The following is a 26,114-nucleotide window of genomic DNA, read 5'->3' as shown; positions in this document are numbered from 1 at the left end:
CTCGACCTTTACCGCCCCCACCACCCACTGCGTCGCCTATACCGCCTTCCTTTTTGAATATTTCTGAGAGTTCTCCTCTTATTGCTGCTTCTTCAACCCCTTCTTTCTTGTCGAATACTCCTCCACTACCAAGCTCATTACATACCTCGATGTCTCCCTCTTTGTCGCACTCAATATCCCCTCCTCTGTCTCCACCTCCGTTCTCGATCCTAACAGAGAACAACCCAGGTGGCAACGGAAGTGGAAGTCTACATTACCTAATAACCATCTCCGGACGTTCGTTCCCTATTGGTGGTGTGATCCCCATCGAGATCACGCTGATGCCGCTGGAAAAAGTGAGAGTGCATAGGGTTAGCGTCAATATTGAACGTGAGTACCTTTTCGCTATGTTTTGTTCGGGCGATTGTCAAATTCGCTTTTTCCAGAGAAAATCGAATACCACTCCCAATTCAAACGCGTCGAACGGACGGATCCGGTTCTTACTGTTCCTTTGCTGTCTCTAAAGCACGATCTTCCCTCCTCTTCCTCCTCGTCTAAAGAAAAGGAGCTCAAACACATTTTACCACTTGAGTCAGACGACCCGGAAGCGTTGATGAAGAGTCCCCTTTACAGCGTCATGAGGAAGAGTTTAATGAGGAGTATAAGGAGGGAAGATATAGATTTCGAAGACTTGGAGAATATCCACGACTTGGATCCATGTGATGGGCGTGAGCCTTCAGATTCATCAGAACCAGAAGAGGAGATTTCTTCGATTGACGGATCCGGCGACAACGAGGATGAGGATGATCTGGATGATTCGGATGATTCGGAGATTTCAGACAGTCTGGATGATATAGACGAGTTTCTCACTTCCGACGCCGAATCTAAACCACTCAGTGAATACAATGATGCCAATGTCCATTCACAGTATTCCTCCCAGCGCGTCCTAAGACTCTCTCGAAATCCCTCAGAACGAAGTAGGCGCGGACATCATCATCCTCGGAAGGACATTCGAAAACCCTCACCCTCAGCTCTATCCTCCTTAGCCTCGTCTCTCATGGGCCCCGGTCCATGGAGCATGTCTCTTGCGCTTCCGCTGCCGCTTGCGCACGCATCAAATCTCACGACGAAGCAGGTGCAGGAGTATGAGGAAAAGATGGAAGTGTATCGTCGGCAACAGCAGGAGGGTCAACAGCACGGTTTTGGTGGTGGAGCTTTTAGTGGGTATAGTGGGTATAGTAAGAGGGATAGTAACGGCGCAAGGAAGACTGAAAAAGAGTGGGAGAAAAAGCAAGCTAAAAATGATAAGGCCAGTAAGAGAGAGAAGAAGCCGGAATTAGTGGACATAGGAAGAGGCTTGTTACCCTCAAACAAAAACAAGAGGAGTAATGTAACAATAAGTCATTTGCTGAAGTGTGTTATCAGGGTTGAGCGGGGAGAGCTGGAAGAGGATGAGGAAGTTGGAGAGGGGGAGAAGGAAGAAGGTTCTACAGAGGGAGATAGGAACTCACCCGAAACGTCTGCTTTTCCACCTTTGCAGATGAGGTACGAAACAGGAGATTCTAGGGCATTCGGGGGAGCATCTGCAGGTATGTCTGCAAGTGCTCTAGCAGATGCAGACCGAAGTGGGTGGGCCGACGAATGGGAGTATGTGCAGTCGAATAAGGAAATTAGGCAACAAAGGGAGAGTCGGGAGAGAAAGGTACGGGTGCAAGAACCTCTTAAACCGCGGCCGAAACAGAAGCCAAAGAAGAAAAGAAAATTATTCGACATAGTCGTACAAACGCCTATACAGGTTCTTTCTGTGAGTGTTTCTCTTCCTGTTTCCTTATCTCTCCTTTTTTTCACTCACTGATTGTTGGATCAGTGTCGGTGTAATCCGGAATTCGCTTCGCTACCTGGGTACACACCTCATGCGCCTTCTGATCCTAATGGTATCGACATGTCTCCGACTATCCCTTCCACCGCGTCAACTTCTTCGAGCTTCAACACCTCATCTATCCCATCTACATCTATGCCCTCATCTACGCCTTCGACGCCAGGCGCAGAATCCTCAACCCGAGTAGTGATCTCAACGGCACCAAACGCATCAGACGCCTGTCCATGTATACTCAAAGCCCGTTTGAAGCAGGCGAGGAGAGAACGAAGGCTAAGAAGACGGGAGCTCAAACGAGAGTTGAGGGAACAGAGGATGGAGATGATGAAGTTTATGGAGAGGAGGCGGAGCAGAATGCATGATACTGAGGGTGCAGATGGTAGAGAAGACGGTCAACGAGGGGCGAGCCACTTGAGAGAGGAAGCCGGAGATAGAGACAGACTCCGTAGCTACCAGCACAACGGAGCCGATGGAGACGATAGAGACGAAAACGAAGTGGAAGAATCGCTCGAAAGAACACAGAGAAAAGAACGTGAGCGAAGAGACAGGGCTAAGATAAGGAGGAGAGAAGCACTTGTTGCTTTATCTTCGCCTCCAGCTGCGCCGTTGCCTCCACCGCCGCCACTACCTTCCCCTTCTCCACATCCTCCGACTGGACTCCCGCTAGCTCCCTTGCCTCCACCTCCACCTACCGCCATGGACTCATTTGCACCTTCAAGTATGCAAGGAACCCATCAGCGGACGTCGTTTTCATCCGCTCGTACCAATTCCACGGCGAATACGGCTACTACGACTTATTCTAGCTCAACCAGCCATACCAATGCGAGCATCACTAGTGCTCCTAGTGCATACTTAGCACAAGGCCCGTCGATCCTCAGAAGCGGTAAAACCAAACGGTCTTCTGGATTTTCAGGGCTTGGGTTCGGAGGGATCATCACCGCTCGTCCAACTCATGGTACTGTGGAGAGGAGGTTAACTGGAGGATCGCAGATTTCTCATCTGTCGTATCAATCCCAGTTATCCCAGCTATCACATTTGACGCAATCCACCTCTGCGTCGGCGTCCTCATCTATTCCGGGACTTGAAATAGGAGGGGGCGCTGTTGGTAGTGGACTAATCTACTCCTCGCAAGAATTTGAAGATCTTGTGGCTGGACATATGGACGAAGCTGGAGAGGCACCGCCCACGTACGACCATGTTGCGCTCGTGCTAGCCGGGAGGCGCGAGAACACTTGGTAGGAGACCAGAATTTCCATAAGCTTGAATTTTTTTCGCTATTTTTGTTGTGTGCTATCTTTGTTGTTTCCATATCTAATGTGCGCTCATTATCATTACATTGAATCTTGGTATATTTAACCCGTTTGTCTCGTAAAAAGAAGGAAGTTGAAGTATGTGGCTAAGCATGTAATTTAATTCGCTGTAATTCGTTGCACAATGTGCTCAATCTGTTAATTCACTTTATGGGCTCTGGACGACACAAATCAAGTCCTACGTCTCATGTTCTTTTACCGGGTCAACTTTAGACATCCCTGTGTACATAGCCGCGCACGCATGAGGACAGCATCTTGCCGTTCCGTAAGTTTAGAGACTAGCAAAGTAGAATCATAGATAGTGAGGCCGTTTGCCCGATAGGGGTCCAAGCGCTCCGGAGAAGCGTGGGAAGTTACCTAAGCTCTTGGATTTCGCAGCAGCCCTATTTGGACCCTCTTTTGGACTACACCTTTCAGGTTTCTTGGTTTCTCTAACCTGATTTGACCCTGACGGACTGCAGAAGGCATATCAAAACTGCTCAGGCTTATCTTAGTTCGAGATCATCGGGGAGCCAGGGGGACACAAATTGGGAATGCAGGCGAATATGTCTCACTTTTTTTTTCCTTACCCTTTGCGGCCAGGACCCCTGATAGCGCTAGGACGAAATACGGAGGAACTTTCAAGAATTCTGCATAAATCCAGTTTTATATCCGGAGGTTATGTTTGATTTTGAGACTTTCCGGCCGGAAAGCAACACGCTTCTGGTACAGTTGTGTGCAGGTTTGACGGGTTCCCTGAATCTCCTGAATGGCATGAAGGAAGCGCATACATGACTCTGTCCATCATCATGTTGCTCTCAATGATTCTGAGAGCTTTGGGTGGTTTTTTGAAGCATTCTCCGTTCAGTTAGATGACTAGGACACCCCGAGCTCCTCCGTTTATACGGCAACGGGTGTACATTTTCGGAGGTCAAGATAGGACAAGAACGAAGGATCTCGATCCTGAGGGCATGTTTCATCCTGATCCTACGAAATCCACGAAAAAGACTTTTCGGGGTCACAAGGTACCTCTATACCTGTTATAAGCTCACCAGCCCACCGCTCAGAGTTGAATCACCCACCCCCCCAATTGAAATCATGCGTTGCACTGTTAACTCAAACTCCCCTCGCTCTCAAGGACCTTATTCGTTGTCTCCCCCCAACCAGAGCTTGGCCAGACGCTCTCCCGGAAGATGGATTGTATGTCCTCCTCCTCTTACCCTCTCACTATCTTGTCACTGTCACATCCGATCCACTCCTTCGTTCTTCACTTGTCTGAATTTTTTCTCTTTCTTACCGTCCTTCACAGCTACGCGAACAGGCCGCAAAAACATACAGACTCGAGCTCAAAGACCTTGATGTCATCGATCCAATCGAAAGGCGGGTCAACCCCCGTGGTCCAGCACCAATCCGAAAATATAACGAACAAGACGTTGCGGCGCTCTCCCGAAGGCTTTTCGCAGCCGCCAACAGGGTGGGGGACACACTAGCTGTACGTTCCGGTGCCAGCATAGTGAGGTCCCGAGCTTTGAGCACCTACCCCGGTGTAAGTATTATCTATATATCGATTTCATCCTTGTTTTTTACTCTCTACTGACTACTCCCCCTCGTTGCAGCTCACTCGCGCCCAATTGAACACTATCCCGCCTATCTCAGTCGAACCCAATCCCTACAGCCCCAACTCGGTGCCGATGCGGTACTACAACATATGTGATATCGAGGCAAGTACATATAATGCTTCACCCCCCAGTGACAGAACCTCATTTTGCTACCGTAGGCTCTTCGCGTTGATATGCAAAAGTTGAAATACGACATCCAGGGCTAGAGCCATGCTCGAAGTTGGAGCCCTCGACGGTCTTACGCGGTATGCTATCAGGTGCTATCCCGCACTGATGCTCGATAGTATTTGAGGTTACAATATGATATCTGCACACTCTTGATTCTGATTTTCATCCTTATGTTTCGGCTCCCCCTTTGTACAGTGTTTGAAGCTATAACCTATATAAACATAAACATATATTCTTATCAATGTACTTTACATAGACTCCAGTGTGGCTACCAGGTTGTACTCGCTCAGTTACAATGATGAATGACCAAATTTGAACTTGTGTACATGTCGCGCATACTCAGAAGTCCAAATCTTCCCTTCTATCGAGAAACACTTGCGTAGGTTCAGAAGGTTATTTGCTACTTACGAATGCAACGAAAATCCATGCAACAGTCACATTTGCTGACATACGCCAAATTCCAATTTTTCGAACGGGTACTGCTAGGTACTGTTATCTGAAGACAACGACGTCTGCAGACACTTTCGTGCAGTGCGGAATCCCTTTCGTGCCTAAGGATAGCAGGATAGCGGAAGGATTGACTCTTTCAGACTCCATTGAATGAGAAGAGATCTGTCACAAGGGAAGGCAAACGTAGATTTATTAATAAAGGACTAGTAGTCTAAATGGATCACTCCACAGTCGATACGAAACGCCAAACAGTATCACTGTTTCGTGATGATCGCCGAAAGCTCCTACTCGCAAGCAACTGTCAACGACAAATGGTTAGAAATGAATGACAAAGGAATCAAACGATTTTGCTTACTGCAATAACCGCCTGTGTTGCAGCTGGGTCCGTCGCCCCAGTTGGAGCAACCCGCGCCGGAAGCTGCAGGTTCACTGGCATAGCAGTAAGCAACTTGGCAAGCGCTGACCGTCATGGTGGCAGAGCCGAGGAGCGCGAGGAATGCGAAGAGTCCGAATGTGTAGTTCATCTGGTAGATTTATGAGGAAATAATCAGTGAGGACTCATTGCGTCAACTAATTTCTAACAACGTACAGTTGCGAGTTCGAATGTGGTCCGAGAAATATGGGCTGAGGAACTCAAGGAAAGTTCAGTGCTTTGGAGCGTTGTTCGTTGAAGCTTTTATAGCACTCGGGATTGTCAGACGAGTGAGGACGAGCAGGGACGATGTGTCCGACCGGAGGCAGCATAGGGTCATGGTCAGGTCACGGTTGAAGCAGGATGTATAACGCTCCACTTCCTGCAATGGAAAAAACGTGTGAACGGTTAATTTTTCAAGTAGCGAAGGGTAGTGTCTGGAGCGACTCACAGCCAAGTACAATGATGCACCATTCTCGATGCATTGTAATCAAACATTTTGCCTTGAATGCTCCACACTATTGAACTCGAATATTCATGGAAAGCGTTGGAACGGGTCTGATACGTAGTCGACTTCGCGTCTGCATCGGGCGTCAAGTCAATCCGAGAGTTCAAATCGAGCAGGTTTGTTTCGTACAGTCGCTTTACAATTAGATGATACATCTTGAGATGTGCTTTTTTGGACCAAAGGATGTTCAAGACCCCACCGACGAAACATTGCGAATAATACAAGTACCCTTCCGTTCGGTGTTACTGGATGGATCCTGAAAGCTATAGTGAGTCACGTTTCAAGAAGCGAAACGGCCAGACGCGCACCTTTTCGCTGATACTACATCCTCCCGACGCTGACTTCACGATGTATATTTTTAACGTCCACTGGTGGATCTCATCTGCTTGTTCAGAAGGACCGAGTCAGGAAGAAACGAGGCGTTTCGCATTGATTCATGTGCAGAAAATTTGAGGCCCTGTAGATCATGGTGAGTGACTGGCTACAGTGAGATTAGGAGAAACGCACACTCAATGCCTGTAAGTATATACTGTAGGTATCCTGGTGCCTCGCCGACTGCTCAGAGAGTCAGAGTGTTTTTGTGAGTCTCGTGACAGATTCCTATACCGGAGCCGCAACTAATACCCCGGAAACTCTACCGAAAATGATTTCCACCAAATCTAGATTTCATCTAGATTTGAAATTTGTGCAATTTTCGTCGGCATCTTCAAATTTCACCTTGCCTGACCAGGTTCTGAAGATAACTGCGCCTGCTACTTAGCCTGCGCCGCTCGCGACCTCCTATGGCTTCCTGCAGGCTCCTGTGATCCCCGCAAACTTAAATAGACAAGACAAAGGGAAAATATACCGGACAAGCTCAAAACCTTCGAAGAACCTGGGTCAAATACCTTTTCTGGTTTTCTTCGAAATTCTGGATGTAAATCCTTGTCCAATATAGAAGCTCAACTTCAAATCCTCATCCGAAATAGTGGTATTTCCAGTCAAAAGCACAGCATGATTTTAACAGAGATTCCGGGGGCTGCTTCTTTTATGTACTCTTATAAGCCTGCCTTTGAGGGTCCTAAAATTTTGGCCCCCCACTTTAGATCTACCACCATGCCCCCATCTTATAGTAGTCCTACCAAGAGGTCCCCCAGATCCCCGTACGCCAAAGGAAACCCTTCCAACCAACGTTTGGCTCAGCGTGACGGTGGACCATGGATTGTATGTATTATTTCGTATTACCCCTCGCTTCTCACTGACCCTACTTACTATTGAATCTCTCCGCTCTCTCAACTTTCTCTACAGCTACGACAAGACGCCGCAAAAACGTATAAACTCCAGCTCAAAGACCTCGATCTCATTGATCCAATCGAAGTGCAACCCAATCCCCACGGTCGAGGAGAAATGCGCAAATATAACGAAAGAGACGTCGCAGCGCTTGCCAGAAGGCTTCATTACGCTAAAGCTTCCAACACTACCATGATTGCTGTGTCTTCCACCGATGGCGGGTCGACCATTTTGACTCCCGCGCAAATTTTGGCTGTACCCTCGGGTCCCCAAATACTGAGGACCCATGCGTTGAACGATTTCGATGCAAGTACCATCATTACCTTTTACTCGTGGTGCAGGCTATATCGCTGATTTGTGTTCTCATGCTATTAGCTCACCCGTGCCCAGTTGGATACTATTCGACCTGTTTCAGTTGAACCCAATCCACATGGCGCTCATTTTCAACCAATGAGATATTATAACCGATGTGATGTCGAGGTGAGTAAGCTATCAGAATATATTTCAAACGATGTAATTACTTTCGCTAGGCTCTTCACGAGCGATTGCAGAGGGCGAAGGCCAGAGATTGAATCCTTTACCTCTAATGCGATATGCTCCCGCTGTATATGTACTTTTATCCGCAACCTCGCTGCGACACGGCTTCGTCTTTCTGACTCTTATATCTCCGTTCACGTTCAATCCCGAAAATATAAAACATTTAGTGACCTACATACTTGATACTTGGTACTGCACGCTGTATACTATGTTACTCCCCCAAACAGTGCTACGTTATATTGTAAACCCATAGTATCGTTTCGCAATCGTTAGCGATCCCATTGTCAATGGCCTTGAAGCTGTACTTGACCTATTCGAGAAAGGAAAAGGGTATCGAGTGCGTCGGTTCATCATGACACACAAACTCACCTCAGGCTCTTGATTTCTCTCCACCACAATTTCGATTCTCCACCTCGAGTTTTTTTTTTTCATTACGTGGAAACTTTGGGGCTTTCTAACTGGCACGAATCTTCTTAGCTCTCAGGAACAGATACCACAGACGGGATGATCTTCTACGATCTCTCTCATTTTGTCTCGGTCATGGCACAGTTTGTCTCGCCTCCATGTCGAAGAATTTCGATCCTCAGGGCTCAATCCAAGGAGATAGATTGTCCTATACGCAGTCTCTTTCCCCGTTGGTGATACATTTACTACAAAGATCCAGTCTCCTCGATGCTCAGCTACATGAGTTGCTCGCATTTACGAAGCTCAAATAACTCCCATGTCGAGTGAAAGAGCTCACGAAAAATCTCGAATACAACTCCGTCATGGTCATAAACCTCCTCGCACCCATACGTCGACTTCAATATGAGATCATCATTCACAGAATTTCTGAATCGGTGACGGTTTCTGGGTCGAAGAAGACGGTTCTAAGGCACACTCGCGTCGTCGCTACTCAGGCTATATGCGGTTTCTCTGGTGTTTCCTTGGCTTCAATCGAAGAGGAGGCACTGGTTGCTGCTCCTTGAATCAAGCCGAGGTTTTCTGCGAACAGAGAGACTCTGCGATATTTAGGGAAAAAGAGCGACTGCTGAGTCAAAATTGGCGTCGAGGATTTCCTTTGGACATATATCTCAAGCTCGTGACAGTACTTGCCTATTGGAGGAAGGATGCCCTTCAGATTATTCAGGTCTCGGAGCATATACTCAATCGGCAACCACAATTCTCAATTCTCAGCCTGAGCGACGGCCGTACCCTCCGTTACTTCGCTTGCCCCTACCAACCCTTACCTAAATAATACATTACACAACGACCTCGCTGTATCACTCTGAATTTGCCACTTGTGCTTGTTCCTACCAAAAATTCGGAGCACCCAACTTTCGTCATTTCACCTCACCTCCTTTTCTGAGAGTATTTAATCTCCAAGCAGTTTGCTTAGTCTACAACGGAGGCACTGATGTTACTATCTATGGAGCAGATGAGATAGCTGGGAACCGAGAAATGAACTTCGAATTCTACGAAATCCTTGTGCGAATATATGCAGCCCAGGCCATTTTTTTCCCTGTCCGTTCAGTTTGTGATCATGATGAGCTAGAAGAGTAAAACGTTGAATTGGGACGAGAATTATTATACATGTAACAAGACTTGTTGAAACGGTATAAAGTGTGCGTTTGTTGAGAACGTGAAAAGAATTGCTGATGAAGAGAGGGAGGAAACAATAAAAAGCACCTCGGAAAAGACACGCAACAAACAGATATGCAAAGAGACATGACAAATATGTACTTCAAAAATTAGAGTATAACAGCGAGTAGCAAAGAAAACAGAACAGGAAAATGAAGAGTATGTATGGCGTATGATATTCGAGAAGAAGAATCAGACTCTACCACTATGAACGACAGTCAACTAGCTTTCCACTACCTCTCCCTCCTGAACACGTCTTCAACACCGATGGTTCATTCGCCACTTCTCATGATGTCTCGCGATCTGATCCTCATCTACCGTTTTCGCTTCGCACCGGCAGCACCGACCGCAGCATCACCCTCTCCACTCATACCACTCCCCGAGCTCCTTCCTTCAAGCTCAGCATCATCCCTAACTTCAGCTACACCCCCAAACTCCATATCTTCGTCATGGTTCATAGCGTCAGCTTCAGCGTGGCCCACGCGAGGGTGAGCTTGAAGGTCATGATCAGGTTGACCGTCTGCGTCGACAAGCATCTCCACGTCATTCTCACGTCCATCCTCGTCCTGTTCCTCGTCCATACCTTCAGTGGCGATAGGGTCGACTAACTGCGCAGAAGGATTACGTCCATGACCCCTTCTCTGATTCCTTGCAGGTCTCAACGTCGACCCGCCGATATGGTCACTCTCGACCTCGGTCTCTGCACCGTCTCTTGGTTCGCGCGCCGAAGACGAGAAATTCGGAGAACGGCCGTTCACCATATTCAGAAAAGGATTGTTACTGTGCGGGGAAGGATTGGTTGAATTTGAATTATTTGCGGTCACTCTCGACGCGGCTATCGCAGCATGGAGGTCGGGGTCGTCAGACATTTCTTCGACTGCCGAATCGTCATCTTCAGCAATAGGCACACCCAGCGCTGCCGCGCCATTAGGCTGTGCCGCTATGCCATCTGCTTCCAATTCCACATCTGCGTCTTGGTCTTGGTCTTTCTCTTCGATATCATAGTCCATCTCGGCTTCCACTTCGACATCCTCCTCCAGATCAGCGAAGCTCCTACAGAGCGGACAACTCCAACTTGGGAAATGCGCCTCTACCATCGGTCGGATGCATTTGAAGTGGAATGTATGAGAGCAGGGTGATATGAAGAGGGCTTGGTTGATCGCTATGGGAAAGAGACCTATACCGGGCGATTCGAATGAGAGGAAGACTCGGAAAGTAGCCAGGGAAGACACGCACATATACAACAATCTGGTAAACCAGCGGACTTGGACTTGCCAGGTCCAGAAGTTCCGGTAACGCCTGAGACGGCCTGAGCGAGCGATTTGAGGTTTTTGATGGCCGTGGTGCTATTGTACGCAAATAAGGAACAGCAAAGAAAGCTGTGGAAACCAACGTACTTGAACTTGTTCGCTCCGCTCTGCCACTCCCTTCCAATCTCGACTCTGATTTTTACACTCTTGTAAATATCCTCACTTCCACCCTGATAATCTACACCCAATTGCAAAATATCACCATCTTTGATCTGAAACGGACGTGACTCGGTATTGGCTGGTGAGAGCCTGACATGGTTGAGAAAGGTACCAGAAGAGGATTTAGTGTCTTTGATGAAAAACTTGACATTGGCGGGGGAGGCAGCAGATGAGGGAGAAGAGGTTTCAGTCCACAACTCGGCATGCGCTCTACTCACGACCTTGCTCTTGAACGCCAATTTGAACGAATTAGGGTTGTTGTTGTTAACTCCTCCTCCGTGCGGGTTGTTGCCCGATCTATCTGTGAATCGTCCAATTCGCAGTGCAGGATCGCCAACGCGCATATCGCGCGTTATCGCATCAAAACGCAGGGATCGACGAGATTCGAGGTGCGGAACGAGCCGCAGACGGTGGGGAGGCGAGTTCAATGAGGCAGGAATCCTGTTCGCAGCGGCGTTCGTGGATATACTGCGAAGATTAGTTGCGGATGCGGAAGGAGCTGTGGGCGGTCTAGACGGTACTCCTGTGGGTACTGCAGGGGCTCCGGCTGCATTGACGTTGTTTGCGTTCGCCATAGTTCCCGCAGATCTGCGTCTTCTAAGCATTGAAAAAGCCAAACCGGCTCCTGGGGCCGAAGTCGAAGGTTGGACGCCATTTCCTACTTCGGCGGATACAGCGGAAGTGGCGTTACCGGGACCTGCTGGTCGTCCTCGCCTATGGTTAATTGAGCTTGCAGCTTGACCACTAGGCGATGGAGGATTCGGTGAAGGAGAAGTTTCTCGTCGTAGGGGATCGGGGTTAGGCGATGAGGCATTGGGGTGTGATTGTGAAGAGTTTCTTGGTCTTCCTCGTCCGAGGAAAGACCCAAGGATCGTCGAGCGCAACGGAGGAGAGTCGCTGGAGACGAATGGTGGATCCATTGTGTGGAAATTTAGATAACGGGTTTAATTGGATTTGGCGAAAATGTTGGGGTATGTTGTTGAGGGGAAAGTTCTTCTGAAGATGGTTATCAGTAAGCAAGAATCACCAAAGGCCACGCCAAACGCACTAGTCGTTGGTTGCCAATGGCCAAACAGATGCTTTTCGTTTGCTGAAAAGAGCAGGAAAAGATTTAAGATCACAATTGTTCGTCAAAGTCACAGCCGAAGGAATCCGATGCTAACAATCACGGGGAATCTGTAGGCGCGGGGATTCTTTGAATCAAATATGTCGTTGGATGGCGTGAAGAAGCAAGGTGTCTGCAAGTCTTAAATGCTTCAAGGAGAAAATAAAAGGCCGACGAGTCAAAGACTAGAGATAGATATGAACATCAAAAGATGTGGAAAAGGATGAGTCAGTACGAGTCAAGTTTATAGGAAACATTGTAAAGAACCTCTCAAATTCAACAGTTTTGTTGAATGGGCTTCGGCAGGGCTTTGGGTGTCGCCAACCACGACCAGAAATGGGATTCTCAACAGCCCAGGCGGTTTATATGATTGACATTGACAATGACAGCCGCCGACCCTGCGGGATTTTCACGTGACAGCTCACTGCCACCGCGATGTGCAATCACTTGTACCGTCTTATACTGAACCCCTCCATAATTCTCCATACATGACTGTATATGGAGCAGACTGACATATTCTCCCTCGCGGATCTGGCTTACTTTCATCCTATCCAATAGCAGACACGTAGGTGGCTCTAGGTAAACTTATGAAAGGGAACTTCGATGGACAATCCTAGACAATCCTACAGCAATGCTCGTTCTTCGCTATTCGTTTAGACTGCGTCCAATATTGAACGAATGATTCCACGTGCCAATAGGTGCTGATAGCCGAGTTCAACCCAATTCGAGGAATGCAGGTCCTATATCTATCCATGCAATGTCCTCAAAAACACGCGATGTGGCCTTCTTGAGGCGGCTAGCTTCCTTAATCCACGATCTATAGGTCACATACGATATAATTGGAGGCTCGAAAAATGAGTATTCTAACGTTACACGACGTCCAAGTGGGTTGTTGAATCGAAGAGATGAAATGGTGTTAAAGCTTCTCTGTTGTGAGTTTTCGCAAATGCTCAGTGATCGTAACTCCTGAGAGCAAGGTTTCCAGGCCCAATGATATCGCGAATAGATCTCAATGTGCAAATTGTCTCTGCAGCTCATCCGTTTGAAATTTGATTGTCTTCAATGCAACAGCCACGATACATAATATAATCACCGCCAATATTTAAGGAGCTCGCGCATCAAACATGACAATGATATATCACATAAACTCAATCGGTGCAGTCCAAGTTGGCCTATTAGTCGGTGCCTTGCGCCTTCGTCTGCCTTCGTACCATCAAAAGGCGCTGGAGCGTCTAACTAGCTGACAGATAATTAGCTAATCAAGCTTCATCCCGACGATGATGTCATCCGCGCGTCATTCTATCAACGCAGGCACATTTCGGATTTTTCCAGCCAATCCCAACGCGTTTTCGATTGCTTCGCGTGCACGCGTCTAGCTTGCGGAAATTATTTGATTTCGTAAACTGGCTGCGACAGGTTCAATTTGACTTTCACCTCATTGCACTTCCCTTCTGTCTCTCTCACCCTCTCTGAAAGTTTTTTTCAGTACAGGTTCCAGACATGATCAAGTCCTTGGTTACTTACGGATTCGTATGTCTATAAACAATACTTCGTCAAGAAACTGATTGTTGATATTCTTTATTTCCTCTAGTTCGCCGCATTGGCTTTCCTCGTTGGTCCCACCATCGCACAGTCTTCCACTTCTTCTGCAGCGGCTTCAGCACAAACCATTATCGTTACCGGTGTGTATCATACTCAGTCTTCGCTGGTCCTATCTTCCAATCATTTAAAACTTTAGTTTCTAATGCTTCCTCCGCAACAAATGCCTCTTCTGTCTTCAGCCCAGATCAAATTACTGCTGGCGTTGGCGATCTGGTCTTGTTCAACTTTACAGAGGGGAATCATACCGCAACCCAGTCGGCTTTTTTCGCGCCATGCGAATCAGTAAACTATACTAACGGCACCAACGGGTTTGACTCAAATTTCGTGGTGGTCCCGACGAATTTCAGTTTGGAACTCGATGGCGCGTTTCCCATTCTAGCTGTCCCAATCCTAGAATCAAACGTCAATATTACAATGTGGTTCTACGACGTGAATACTTGTGCAGAGGGAGGTGTTGGTGTTATCAATTTGGTGGCTGGAGACCCAGCAACAAGCGGGGATACATTGGATGGGTTTAGGGTAAGTGATTTATCGCTTCGTTTATCCTTTCATCAGCGTCGTCGTGAAGGACTGCCTGCTTGGTTGAACTTTCGATTATATCATTCTTACGAAACGCATTTCATATCGTTTGCCGTACCTCTTTGCTTTTCATCTATTTTTACTTTATAAAGTTTGATTATCTCTCGCATTATTTATACATACTTTGTGCTTCTATTCGTTCCCTCATTGCTCCCGCTACGTCTCTCCCGTATTTTCTCCGTTCGTCACAAACAAACTTCCCCCACTCACTTCTCCAGGTCAAATATCCACATCGTTCTAACTGCTCTTCCCTCCCTAACAGCGCAACGCGATTCGTCTCAACGGTACCTCCACTTCATCTTCATCCAGTCACTCGTCCACGAGCACAAGCAGCTCTTCCTCCTCTACAACTAGTGCTAGTCAAGGAAATGGCGCCATGAAACGCTTTGGACTCAATGCAGGCGCAGGGATCACTATCGGCCTGGTCTTAATGACTGTGATGCCGCTGTCTGCGCTCTAGTACCCATGTTATCGAGGGAATTTGGCCAGGATAATGGACACCATATGAATTGTCCATTGTTAGAGACTTCCTTTTCTTCTGGACTCGTTATTCGCATGAACAGACTAAGGTTCCATCTGTCTTGAAACTCTATACCCGGCACATACATACTGTGCTTTTGAACCCCCCTAATACATCTGCTCCGATCCATCTAACTTTTTTGTTTTTCACCTAGTAGTTTATTGCACACACGACTCTGACAGTGATTTACTACAATATGTAAATATGTGTGGTTACTCCTGTATACACTCTATGTATATACATACTGTAAGGGAATTACTGTTGTAATTCGTTGCATACCCGCTAGAGCACCGAGTGGCAAACGTATATACACAAGGATATTATAAATCGATAGATATATCACAGAATTTCATCAGCTAACGAAGTCCTTCACTATGATCTCCTCAGAGTCAGTCGTTCCACAAATCAAACCCCTGAAAGCATCGAAATCATACAAAATGAAAGACGGAAGGATTCTATTATCCAAAACCGCTGATTTAGTCGATATTCGTCCGTCAGCACCGCGATGAACATCATATTTCAGCCAGCTTATCTTCGGCGTAGCGAATCTAGAGATCCCTCTCCCGCATGGGTTGCTAGTCGAACTTGCAGTACTAGTAGCTGTAAAAGCCAGGTCAAACCCATGTACCATAGTACGCTGGGCGAAACGATACGTGTCGTAATCCGGGCTGTGGAAAGTCATGCTTCTATCCGATTGCAGAGTGACACGGAGAGCCCAGAGTTGGATGCCCGCGAGTACGACTAACCAGATGATTTCATGACCATCGACAGACGTATCAGAAGAAAAGAACGAAGCTTCCGAGAAGTGCATGGAGAGATTTCCGCTATGCGTTGGAAGCACACGCGCGCCCGCTTCCTCTGACATAGGATCTGGAAGGGGATACAGCTCGAAGTATTTCCTTTCCTGCATATTTACGTAGTGGGTGAAAACTAGCAGCACGTATGTAGGCATGAATATCACATTGGTGATATGGCCTTCCTGTGTCAGGAAAGTTAGATTTCGGAAGCGGATAAGGGGAAATGGGAGTCCATACTGATGTCCCACTGGCAGCGTTGATGATGTATATTTTCTGGGAGGGAATATGTAGCAGCACAGTTTCACCCGAGTGTTGTGAAGTTACGAAGAAATCATAGCCGATACTGGCGATGCAATCATAAGTGATTTCTACGCCTGGAATATCGTTGAAGGTTGTATTGCCCAGAGAATCGACTTTGCAGATACAGCTGTGGATATCGTATCCAGAATAATCATTAGAAAGAAGGATGTCCGAGACGACCATGACTATAGACCTACAGCTGCAAAGAAGTTGTGTTGTTGCCCGATTCTCTTCCGAATGGAATATAGAGATTTGCGCTGCTATCCGTTATGTTATTCCGACATTGGAGCCAAAACGGCTTGGTTGGTATGTTAAGTCGATATATCTCTTTTTCGGCTTGAAGGTCGTAGAGAATGAGGGACTTGAGTGTCCCGATCGCAAGATACTTGCCTTGGTGAAGTGCTAGAGAGCGAATCTTTGGTACACTGATTTTCAAAGACCGATGATCTCTCGTCCGCAGAAGAGTAGGAATAGCCCAAATTGTATCCCATTGGTGGGCATGCAGGAGAACCCGCTCAAGTTCGTATACAGTCTGACTAGCTGACGGGCCTGGGGGAAGAAAGTACCCAAAATTCCTATAAGCGTTTGTCCAGATCGTGCGTTCCAGAGTGAGGTCGTGAAGCCGTTTACAAGTCTGCATGCAATAATTTATCGACTGTTCAACACCGCGGCAATAGAGAATATTTCAATCGTACCTTTCGCAGCTCTAGAATTCCCGGAGAGCTCAGAAAGTTGCAGACGTGGAACAAGATATCGTCAGGCAGCTGTGTCAAGTTGAATAACGACATGGATGGAGGATAGGAATAATCCAGAGATAGCCAGAGATAGAATTACGCGGGGTTGCCAGGGCTGAATAAGAAGGTAAATAAGCGCTTTGAGATTGAGGCGCTTATATACTGACAGCCATGTCGAATAACGACTCTCACCGTCGGTCACTTCCCCCAGCAGCAACTGGGTCACCACTTCGCCCGACATCACCACTTGCTACATCCTCTACCTCGCTACCGATACAACAAGCAAATTCATCGTCGCCCACTCGGCCTTTGTCCAGGACACCGTCAACCCCACCCGCAAAGTCTACGCGTGCCAGAGATTTGTTGAGGAAACACTATGGACTTGGAATGGGAACTCCGGGCTCAAGTGGAAGAGGAACGCCTGATGATAGAGATCCGATGAATATGGGTAAGTATCTGTGGTCAGATCATAACAACTGGCCTGACGTTATCTGCAGATTCACCTTCCTTCGACGCAAAAGCCTACTATTCGCAGCTTATCACTACAGCCAATCTTTCTACCCTTCTTAAGAAGGAGAATGAACTCATAGGCGAAATACGTTTCCTTGACTCCGAGCGTCAGAACCTTGTTTACAACCACCATCATGAGCTCATTGCTGCGAGCGACACTATTGGCGCCATGAAATCTCATGCCGAAAGCTTGGACGCAGATCTTGATTTGCTAAAGACCGCATTCAGCGAGATATCAAGGCTGAGCAGTGAGCTGGCGTCCACAAATTAAGTAGACTCTGATTGGAACTACGCTACAGCGTGCATTGACTGGAATCATATGAGGTAGTCTGGGGTGCACGACATGTATCATTGATATGCAGCACTCTTTCACTCCTTTCTTTCACTTTTCAATGATGCTTTTATGCTGAGCTTAGGTGGCTGTCCCAGTTGCGCGAACGTTGCTCATGAGTCTCCTCCTTTTTGGGTGCGTTCAGGTCCTCTGAACACGAGGACGAATTGCTTGCCTTGCCTCCGAAAAAGACCGGTGTCTTTGAAAACCAACGAGCTTCCAGGGGAACCGGATATTGCTTCTAACGATATCGACTTCGCGGGGGTTTGTACGCGCCTTTTTCACGGCGACATGGTGAAATTGAATGAGCGGAATAGCTGGCTGGTCTACAAGCTCTTATGTACCGCGGCCGACGTCTTAGACGCAGTCATGTTCAAAAAGCTCCTGACGCAGTAACAAAACCATCAACAGACGTAGACGAAGAAATGTCAGATGCTTCAGAAGACAACGCCCTGAACCTGTTATTCGCAGAAACGACAATCCCTGTTTGCGGCCACGAGTTCGTCGCGTCGCAAAGCGCAAATGGCAGAAAATTAGCGTCGCGTTTGTTTCACAGCGCTATGTTGGCTAACTACGGAAACTGAAGGCGTCGTCGACGAATCCACGAGGTCCTATTGGTGTTGATTCGAGCCCGTAGGGCGGCCCTCTCCCTCGAGGATCTTTATCTTGATGTGTGAAAACCAATGCCTCAGAAAATGATCAAAGCACGATTTCCTCGCTGGGTGTTTCTCAGGTAGCTTATGAATATTATACGCCAGATCTGCCCAGTCGTTGAAAGGATTTTGTCTGAACGTGCCCAAACATTGAAGGGAATTCACATGTATTAGTCGTTGGGACAGATCACAAACACTAAGACCTCATAATTCCTTTCGTTTGTCAACCGTATTCTGAACAGGAGTGTTATCAAACAGGGAATTAGTCTGTACTATTTGTAACCATTTACTGTGGTCAATTTTTGGCCTGGGTCTACTTATGCCCGGGCCCAATTATAGGGTGCAAGAAAGTACCTATCACTGTTCGGTTTGAGAGTCATTATCGGTTTGCGTTATCATCCGGTCTATCCCGCGAGAGCCTGTTCCATTGACTCGCGACTTAGGATCAAGCCATACAGGAGAATGAAGGTACCACTAGGTGTTCTATGCTTGATACCATGATCATCCTTCGCCGGGTGACATGAGATTCGGAAGATTCCTCGTCTGGGCCAGAAGGGAATCAAGATACTAGTAACACCAGACACAATGTGTAAGATGCCCTACCAAAGACAATGCGAGCATGCACGTAGTATCGTAAGCCAGAATTCACGAGAAGGAAGAAAAAGTTCGTTCCCTCTTTGCCAAAACACTAATGTGGTCCAATTTTTGGATTGTCCTTCGACGCAAGTACCAAGGCATAGAAAGTTCTTGCTCTTGACTATGGTTCAATGAGTCCCTGGACTCTCAGTATGACATCGTAGTTCTACAAATGCTTTTCCTTCGGACTTGACATGGTTCAATTATATTAGCTATCGGGGAGGTATCTCCAATTTTGTAAACTAGAAATGAAAGGACAAGTTTGTCGTATATTGCAGATAACTTCCTTGGCCAGTGATGTCGTGATGAATCGGAGACGCGACGTTCAGCTTTGCATCCTATTTTTGACGATTCAAGTTGCAGGGGTTGTATATTTATTTCTATTTCTTCCTATCCGTTGGGATGTTTCGCGGACCGTTCTTCAGATATATACTGAACTGAAAGAGGTCAACAGTTAATGTTTCTACCAGACTGGAAGTCGACGGGGCCAATAGAGTAGAATCGTCCTTCGCCAGATGCACTTGAGAATGGTAGGGAGCGAAACGTGCGCTAGAGGGAATATCTACATTTCTGCCAAGGCATCCACGTTAGGAGATGTCACATCGCGCGATGAAGAGATACACACACAAAATCCAATTCTGGAAGTTTTCGAGTTAGAATTCAACCCAGAATATGTAGGGCGGAGACGCGAAAGGTCAAAGTCGTGCCCTCCTCAAATATTCAACGATGGATTGGTCCTTGTTTCTCGACCTTCACGAGAAGGTATTTACTATCTGCAATCTTTCTCCTTCGGTCCTTTTTCCTCGACGAGACGACTTCTCTCGCAACCATAGAAAGGTGAAGGATGACAGTAGACGCGGGAGCGAACAACGGTCATGTTTTGATTTCATAGTACGGATTGGCGAAGCAACTGTTGATCATGCACACCAGTCAGTCATTAGCCAAACAGAATTCATTTGGAAATGGTTCAGAGAGAAGATAAACTGTATCTCTTCATTCGAGAACGCCCAAAGGCTTCGCATCGGAGAGTAAGATTGTCGATACTTGAAGTTTTCATCCGTACTACGAATCAAAGGTGAAAATTTGCACTCACCACGACCAGTGATTCCTTCTATTACCAGAGAAGTCGCTGAACTATTCTTCCGAGGAAAGAAGTTGTGTGGTTTGACGATGGTGGTTCAAGCTCAAGGCTGGATTGGCCATAAATTTCGTACACAGTTTGAGCAAATTATTAGATATAAGGTAAGGCAGTCTGTACGTACAAAACAACCAAGATTTGCATCCAAAGTATCTACATAAGATCTAAAGTAAATGTCTAAAGTCTAGTGAAGCTCTCCACTTCATTTCGAAAAGTCTGCCCAAAATTTACGCCCCACATCCGACCTAGAGTTTCTCCATTGCTTTCCCCAGTCATCATTCTTGCCTTGAACCAAAATGAGCCTTACATCCTGAGCTGCAACTTCACGCATCATAGCCCAGATATCACTCTCGCAAACATCTTCATCATCTGAAGCCCACATTTGCGGGTATATCACCACTGCCAGAGCACATAAAGTCGGGTGTGTCTGCAAGATATTACGAACCTGAATTTGGAATTTCAGGTCGTTATCTGTGTTGGAATTGGTTCGACGGGAAAGCTGGAGGTGAGTGAGATTTCGAAGAGAACCAAAGGGGAGTAGTGTATCTTCCGGAGATGTCCACCCTTCTCCAGGTTCGCAGATACGCAGATGTGAAATGGAGTCACTGAGGGTATCAGGAAGTTGCAAGTCTTTTTGAGGACAATGAACAGGAGCTTCAATGCCATCAGGAGATTGGAGGATTATCTCAGAGACGCCACCGTCCGTTCGTCCTTCCATCACAGATGCCAGACAATCTGCGCCAAACCACATGGACAGGACCAGCGACCTTACGCCTCCACAAACAGCGATAGCCCGCTGTGCACGATGGTAGTTGACAGCATTCTGTGGCTTGTATGATACCACCATTTTCTTCACGTGAGACGCGAAGAAAGCTGGCGATCGGGAGAGTGTAGTCCGGTGAAAAAAAATGAGAGATTCTTTGGAATGAAGCACGACGGTGCGATAAAGAATGATGTCCACAAAACGACTGATTACTTTAGAAATCGTCGATAGCGCGCTGGGCCTAATTCCTGAAAGAACTGATTCGAGGATATCGAGCACAAGCTCTGCTGGTAAGTTGAGCAGTGGGCTTGGCTTGGCAGAGACGAGAGAAAGAGAATAACTACGGGTTCGAGAGGTCGTGAGTGTTTTAGTGAGAGTAGCCATTGAGGAAGGAGATATGGGCACGTCTAAAGTCTATGGTTGGCCCTCTATGTATGATAGGAATGGATAAGGTTTAAGTTAAGAAAAAAAAAAGCGCCAGCGGCATATGTATACCGGCAATATACGGGGTATAAGGATGAGCCCAATTGTTGCGATGATACGATCTTCATTGCGTGATATGATATTCTTGTCCCGAATTTCCCCGAGTGCAGCAAGTTCAACTTGCTGTGTTCCTCAGCACCCTGGCATTGATTCTGATTCCTCGATAGGTCGAGAAATGTCTCGACGAAGCCCAGTTTTTCATAGAACAAAAACATGAGGTGGATGACCGAAATATCGGATAAATCTGGGTCTTCTTGCCGAAATACTTTACAAGCAAATTATGTTTCGCGATACCAATCCCTTAGCCGGAAATATATACAACTATCGAGTCCAAACTCGTTTTCCTTTGACCCATGTACTTTGTACCACGCCCTGAGCATCGAATACAACCAGATCGGCATCAGCACCCGATCGAAGAGTACCCTTTTGGTTTTCGATTCCAAGGCATCTGGTGTATGGAAGTAACGATAAGAGCAAAACGTTATAAGGTCTAACAACGACACTCACTTCGCGGGGTTATACGTAGCGCACTTGATAGATTCCGCAAGGGTGCACCCTGTGAACCGAGTGAAATTCCGTACACATTTGTCCAAGGTAACAACACTGGAGAGTATAATTAGCTTTGAATATGGCGCAAGAAGAAGATGAGAAGGGAAAAGACATACCTGCCAGCAAGAGTATCTGTCCCTTCCAAATAAAGTTTGTCGCCTTCCTTGACGAATCGCTTCCCATCTCGCCATTCATGCACACCATCTCGAAGGTTGGGATCCAGAATCTTCATCGCTATGCAGATCAAATCAACTTGGATAGATAATCTGGAGAATTCAATGTCCTTACCATCGGTAATCAGTATACAACCCTCAGGATAGCTCGAGTAAGCCAGCTATTTAACGTGTAAGGCGCCAAAACATTGGGTCGTTTCAAAGAAGCTACTCACCCTAACGGAATTGGGATGTGAATGAACACCATCCACGATCATCTCGTAGAAAGGCCTTGTAAACTCCGAGGAGTCAAGGCTAAAACCAGCAATACTCTGAGTGTTTTTCAAGGTTGAGTTTTTACCGCTGTGAGCTTTGAATATTGGTGTTTGTGGAGGCGTCTCTACTTCATCCAACGCCTCGGAGCCGACAGGAGATTTGAGTCCCGTGATGCTAGACTTGTTGGGTTTCATCGGAGTAAGAGCAATGGGCGACATGACGTCCCCAGTGTAAAGTGCTTTAGATGTGATAGGTGAAAACGGAGAGTACAAGTGAGGAGAAGCGCCTAATAAACCTATAATGGAAGGATCCCGGTGGTGAAGCTGGGGCATAGCATTGAATAGATGAGTGATGAGGCGAGCACCATGCTGAACTGCTGCAATAGCAATGTCAGAAGTAGCGATACTATGGATAGTATATGAGCATTTTCCTTCGACTAAGTTATTAGGGAACTATCACCTATGGCCGATGGAGAATATAACACCTCGTTTTGTCAATTCCTCTACAGTACCCATAACCCCAGGGACCTCAGGAGCAGCAGTAATAATTCTAACACCACTTTCTGAGCCGGTGGACATGAGCCAATCCTCGGAATCAGCAAGGTTCTCAGCTCCATACAGTTCTTCGAAGGACTTTATTCCTTCTGGAGCGGACACAAGGAAAGAAGGGGCATGGGCACCGCGCTTAGCCATGTCAATGAAAGGTCCTTCCGCATGCCAACCAAGCACAGTGGCCGAGGTAACAGTAGCGAAAGGACGAAGAAGACGCAAGATCTTGGGATATACTGACCGTTCTTGTGTCTAAAAATGGGATCTTCAGCGGTTGAAGAGCAACGGTAATAATATACAAGCTTACAATAAGAGTAGGAACGAATCTGATGTCCCGGAGTTAAATCGGCTAGACAGGCGAAAGACGGATGGAACTTACGAAGTTACACCGGTCTCGACAATTCTCTCTGCGACGTCTTTGAGATTACTTTGGTAGACATCATCGTCACCATCGAAGACAGAAAAGTCGAATCCGTAGGCACCGTTAATTTGTATGTCGATAAGACCAGGACTGGAAGATACGTTAAAATCTGGTAGAATCACTCCTGGTAGTTCTGGGACCATGTTCACTCGCCTCAAGATGTTCCCACCAAGGTCAATAACCTTGTCCGGTCTCTCCCTCCTCGAAAAAAAAGTTTTCTGCAGTCCAATTTTTATCAGAAATTAGGTACGGAATAACTTTCCAAAGTGTCCGAATACTTCACCTGAGCATCCAAGATGACGCCCCGACGTTCATCGATCCACAGGTCCTTTTCTAACAACGACCCGTCTTCCTGAGGCAAAAAGCAGTTCGTGAAGCAGACAAGACCATTCTGGGAGGACATAGTCACAGTAGATAGTCAAGGTAGCAGATCAAAGCTTGTTTTGTTGATTTCAGATGCGAAAGGTGGGCCATATGCACTCCCGATATGGTGCAATAGACTAGACTTTAGTATGGTTCCAGCCTGCTCTGTGCCGAGTGCAGCGAAAGGACAACGGATCGGTGCATGAAGCTGTTAGATCCAGAGTACATTTGAGCCCAAGTCGCAATACTTTCAGTGTGACGCTGAAAACGAGAAATAAAACTGGAAAAAAATTGGCTGATCATGGATTATGAGTAACAACGAAGAGCTATCTCCGGACCGATTCTCCGAACAGTTAGCCGTTAGTTCGCGAAGATCATTTCGTTCATAAACAGCAATGTAGTAGTTCACGTTCGTTAACTCTCTGATATGTTCATAGACTTGAACTTTTGCTATCTATTTTCGAAAGTTTTTGCGGATTTTGGCTAGCATTTACTGCTATTCGTAAACGTTATGAGCAACAACTTCAAAGTGATACCTCCCGGTACGTGCACACTATATATCTACTCTGCTGCCTAACTCTCATACAGGCTGATATACTACAACCCCGTACAAAATTGTCTGCCCGGGATACTCGGAGCCTGGGCACTTGGACCCATCTAGAAACGGCAAAACCGGTGCTGCCCGTTAGTGCCCGCTCCAAAGCAACATCTCATTTCCTTTAGGCTTCTCCGTCCTCCGCATCCAGAGTCTATGGATCCCAATTACTCCGCACTTCAATGTTATTCAGCCTGAACTACGAGCGTGTATCGATATGACTTAAACTTCAATTCTGAAAAAAGACGGCGACGGAGGTATCTAGTCCAAAACGCACATAAATACAGGTGCTCAAGCTGTCGGGCACCTGTACTCACTTTCTTTGATACGCCTTGCACCACCACTGAAAGAACCTCGGGCATTATGGCTCGTTGGACTCATCTTGTTGTCTTGATCTGCGTGTTGTTACTTTCATCCTCGGCCAGTGCGGCTCCATTGCCTGAAGTAAAGTATGTGTTTGCTTGATTTAGCGCGTGCGACTCTTTCAAATTTGTATGACAGTGAACCTTACTGGGAAGAAGGGGAAGGGTGGTGTAATAGATGCATCGAGGGGATTGATGATCATTAGTTTGAAGTTTCCCCGTCTTCAATCATAAGTTGGTGTTCAATCCTTTTTATATCCCCAGGAGTACAACTAATCATTATTCTAGCGCTGAGTGCTTCGGCTTTGGCGTGTGTGATTCGATAACGGTTCAATTCCTCGAAGACAGGTCCTTCGAGTATCAGAATTTATAGTTCGTCTTCATTTATAAGTATCTGCGATATTTGCCGAAATGGAAGTTTCGAGTTGGCACCCCACATTTGCTTGATGTTCTAGGGGCCGTTAAAACTAGGGCTCCCATCAATGTTGGACTTGGAAAAAAATGTTGAACGAAAATGTCTCAAGGTTCTCTGTCCGTGGAAGCTTCCGGTATGCGCATTCCCTTCGTCCAAAAGCTAGTAGGTCAGTGCATGTGCAGAAGTACACCGCGTATTTGGATCGTGAATATTGTGAGAGCTTCCGTCTTCCGGTACCGAAACTTGCGGATGTGCATATGCGGATGGACCTCAAGTGAGAGACACATACTAGTAGATACCCCACGACTTTCGGATGAAAACGCACTTTCCATACGACAATGTCGTGATTTTTCTCGTTCTTGTAAACCACTTAAGTCACTTGAGCCAGAAGACTTGTGAAGCCCCAGATTTTGGAATGCTTTGACTTTGCTCAAACACACGAACAAGATCTGTATGCGTCAAAACTGTGAGAGTTCCTTCAAAGGTCAACAACATCAACCATATCATTTCGTTGATACTTACATCAAGCCAGGGAGGCGTCCTAAGTCGACTAACTTGGTTGAATGCTATTAGTTTGACAATGACAAGTCACAATGTCGATGTTCACGGTATGTCGTTAGTAGCGAATTATAGAAGATGGTCAAAATGTGCCAAGTCCAGCTAATCGTGTCCCCATCTAAAAGTGGAACTGGAACGCCAATTAGGAAGAATAGCATTTCCCCTGAGCTTTCCTTAATCTTGCTCGTTGAACCCAAGTCAGAAGTTTGCGGTTCGGTTTGCTGAAAACTGTATTAGAAGGCTGTATTATTTCAGACGCAGATGGACCGTCCCGCATCTTTATACATTTGACCAGGGGAGATAATGCCTTTCATATGTTCATCGGTATTGCATCGGTAGGTACCTAGGTACCTGTACAGTAAAACCGAACCGTTGTAAAGTAGGTAAATAAGGATATGCTATAAATAACAAAGAGTAAAATTGGCGGACAGTATGGTGTCATGCACAGGGTTCAGTTATAACCTGACTATAACAGCAGTTTTCGTTCAATAATCAGCTGATTACTCAATATCCTACTCCAACTATTAG

The 26,114-nt window shown here is 46.6% G+C and overlaps 10 protein-coding genes across 10 annotated transcripts; 5 read left to right on the top strand and 5 right to left on the bottom strand.

The window, feature by feature from the left end:
* Window positions 1–346: 346 nt before the first annotated feature.
* Window positions 347–3,344, top strand: C8R40DRAFT_1104037 (uncharacterized protein). Its single transcript, XM_046228049.1, has 2 exons — window positions 347–1,783; window positions 1,847–3,344. Exons 1-2 carry the CDS (start codon window positions 593–595, stop codon window positions 3,092–3,094), a joined length of 2,439 nt encoding a protein of 812 aa, XP_046086516.1. The 5' UTR covers window positions 347–592; the 3' UTR covers window positions 3,095–3,344.
* Window positions 3,345–4,242: 898 nt separating this feature from the next.
* On the top strand, window positions 4,243–4,935 carry C8R40DRAFT_1170504 (uncharacterized protein; the record flags this gene model as incomplete). Its single annotated transcript, XM_046231548.1, has 4 exons — window positions 4,243–4,344; window positions 4,454–4,690; window positions 4,761–4,869; window positions 4,922–4,935. The coding sequence occupies 4 exons, from the start codon at window positions 4,243–4,245 to the stop codon at window positions 4,933–4,935; spliced, it is 462 nt and encodes a 153-aa protein (XP_046086515.1).
* A 2,063-nt stretch (window positions 4,936–6,998) lies between these two features.
* C8R40DRAFT_1104032 (uncharacterized protein) lies at window positions 6,999–8,402 on the top strand. Its single transcript, XM_046228048.1, has 5 exons — window positions 6,999–7,217; window positions 7,270–7,504; window positions 7,589–7,876; window positions 7,946–8,050; window positions 8,101–8,402. The coding sequence occupies exons 2-5, from the start codon at window positions 7,295–7,297 to the stop codon at window positions 8,140–8,142; spliced, it is 645 nt and encodes a 214-aa protein (XP_046086514.1). The 5' UTR covers window positions 6,999–7,217; window positions 7,270–7,294; the 3' UTR covers window positions 8,143–8,402.
* A 1,526-nt stretch (window positions 8,403–9,928) lies between these two features.
* Window positions 9,929–12,340, bottom strand: C8R40DRAFT_204604 (uncharacterized protein). The gene is made up of 3 exons (XM_046234337.1): window positions 11,125–12,340; window positions 10,964–11,073; window positions 9,929–10,904 (listed from the first exon to the last, which is right to left on the bottom strand). Exons 1-3 carry the CDS (start codon window positions 12,114–12,116, stop codon window positions 10,042–10,044), a joined length of 1,965 nt encoding a protein of 654 aa, XP_046086513.1. The 5' UTR covers window positions 12,117–12,340; the 3' UTR covers window positions 9,929–10,041.
* Window positions 12,341–13,801: 1,461 nt separating this feature from the next.
* Window positions 13,802–14,942, top strand: C8R40DRAFT_1160703 (fasciclin-like protein; the record flags this gene model as incomplete). The annotated part of the gene is made up of 4 exons (XM_046230043.1): window positions 13,802–13,831; window positions 13,893–13,983; window positions 14,040–14,422; window positions 14,745–14,942. 4 exons carry the CDS (start codon window positions 13,802–13,804, stop codon window positions 14,940–14,942), a joined length of 702 nt encoding a protein of 233 aa, XP_046086512.1.
* A 206-nt stretch (window positions 14,943–15,148) lies between these two features.
* Window positions 15,149–16,247, bottom strand: C8R40DRAFT_204495 (uncharacterized protein). The gene has a single exon (XM_046234336.1). It carries the CDS (start codon window positions 15,952–15,954, stop codon window positions 15,355–15,357), a length of 600 nt encoding a protein of 199 aa, XP_046086511.1. The 5' UTR covers window positions 15,955–16,247; the 3' UTR covers window positions 15,149–15,354.
* C8R40DRAFT_1104020 (uncharacterized protein) lies at window positions 16,204–16,971 on the bottom strand. The gene is made up of 2 exons (XM_046228047.1): window positions 16,795–16,971; window positions 16,204–16,733 (listed from the first exon to the last, which is right to left on the bottom strand). The coding sequence occupies exons 1-2, from the start codon at window positions 16,885–16,887 to the stop codon at window positions 16,293–16,295; spliced, it is 534 nt and encodes a 177-aa protein (XP_046086510.1). The 5' UTR covers window positions 16,888–16,971; the 3' UTR covers window positions 16,204–16,292.
* Window positions 16,972–17,004: 33 nt separating this feature from the next.
* C8R40DRAFT_1045262 (Vps51/Vps67-domain-containing protein) lies at window positions 17,005–17,614 on the top strand (the record flags this gene model as incomplete). The annotated part of the gene is made up of 2 exons (XM_046224289.1): window positions 17,005–17,281; window positions 17,331–17,614. The coding sequence occupies 2 exons, from the start codon at window positions 17,005–17,007 to the stop codon at window positions 17,612–17,614; spliced, it is 561 nt and encodes a 186-aa protein (XP_046086509.1).
* Window positions 17,615–20,303: 2,689 nt separating this feature from the next.
* Window positions 20,304–21,248, bottom strand: C8R40DRAFT_1170498 (uncharacterized protein; the record flags this gene model as incomplete). Its single annotated transcript, XM_046231547.1, has 1 exon — window positions 20,304–21,248. The coding sequence occupies one exon, from the start codon at window positions 21,246–21,248 to the stop codon at window positions 20,304–20,306; it is 945 nt and encodes a 314-aa protein (XP_046086508.1).
* Window positions 21,249–21,668: 420 nt separating this feature from the next.
* Window positions 21,669–23,696, bottom strand: C8R40DRAFT_1045009 (carbohydrate esterase family 9 protein; the record flags this gene model as incomplete). Its single annotated transcript, XM_046224263.1, has 9 exons — window positions 21,669–21,795; window positions 21,855–21,950; window positions 22,013–22,130; window positions 22,185–22,230; window positions 22,285–22,729; window positions 22,784–23,124; window positions 23,180–23,198; window positions 23,252–23,511; window positions 23,577–23,696. 9 exons carry the CDS (start codon window positions 23,694–23,696, stop codon window positions 21,669–21,671), a joined length of 1,572 nt encoding a protein of 523 aa, XP_046086507.1.
* Between the last annotated feature and the right edge of the window lie 2,418 nt (window positions 23,697–26,114).

The sequence above is a fragment of the Lentinula edodes genome (genome assembly GCF_021015755.1).
Source record: "Lentinula edodes strain Le(Bin) 0899 ss11 chromosome Unknown C8R40scaffold_17, whole genome shotgun sequence".
Lineage (NCBI taxonomy): Eukaryota > Fungi > Basidiomycota > Agaricomycetes > Agaricales > Omphalotaceae > Lentinula > Lentinula edodes.
Note: the sequence above shows the minus strand (reverse complement) of the source record. Positions and strands in the feature narration are given on the sequence as shown.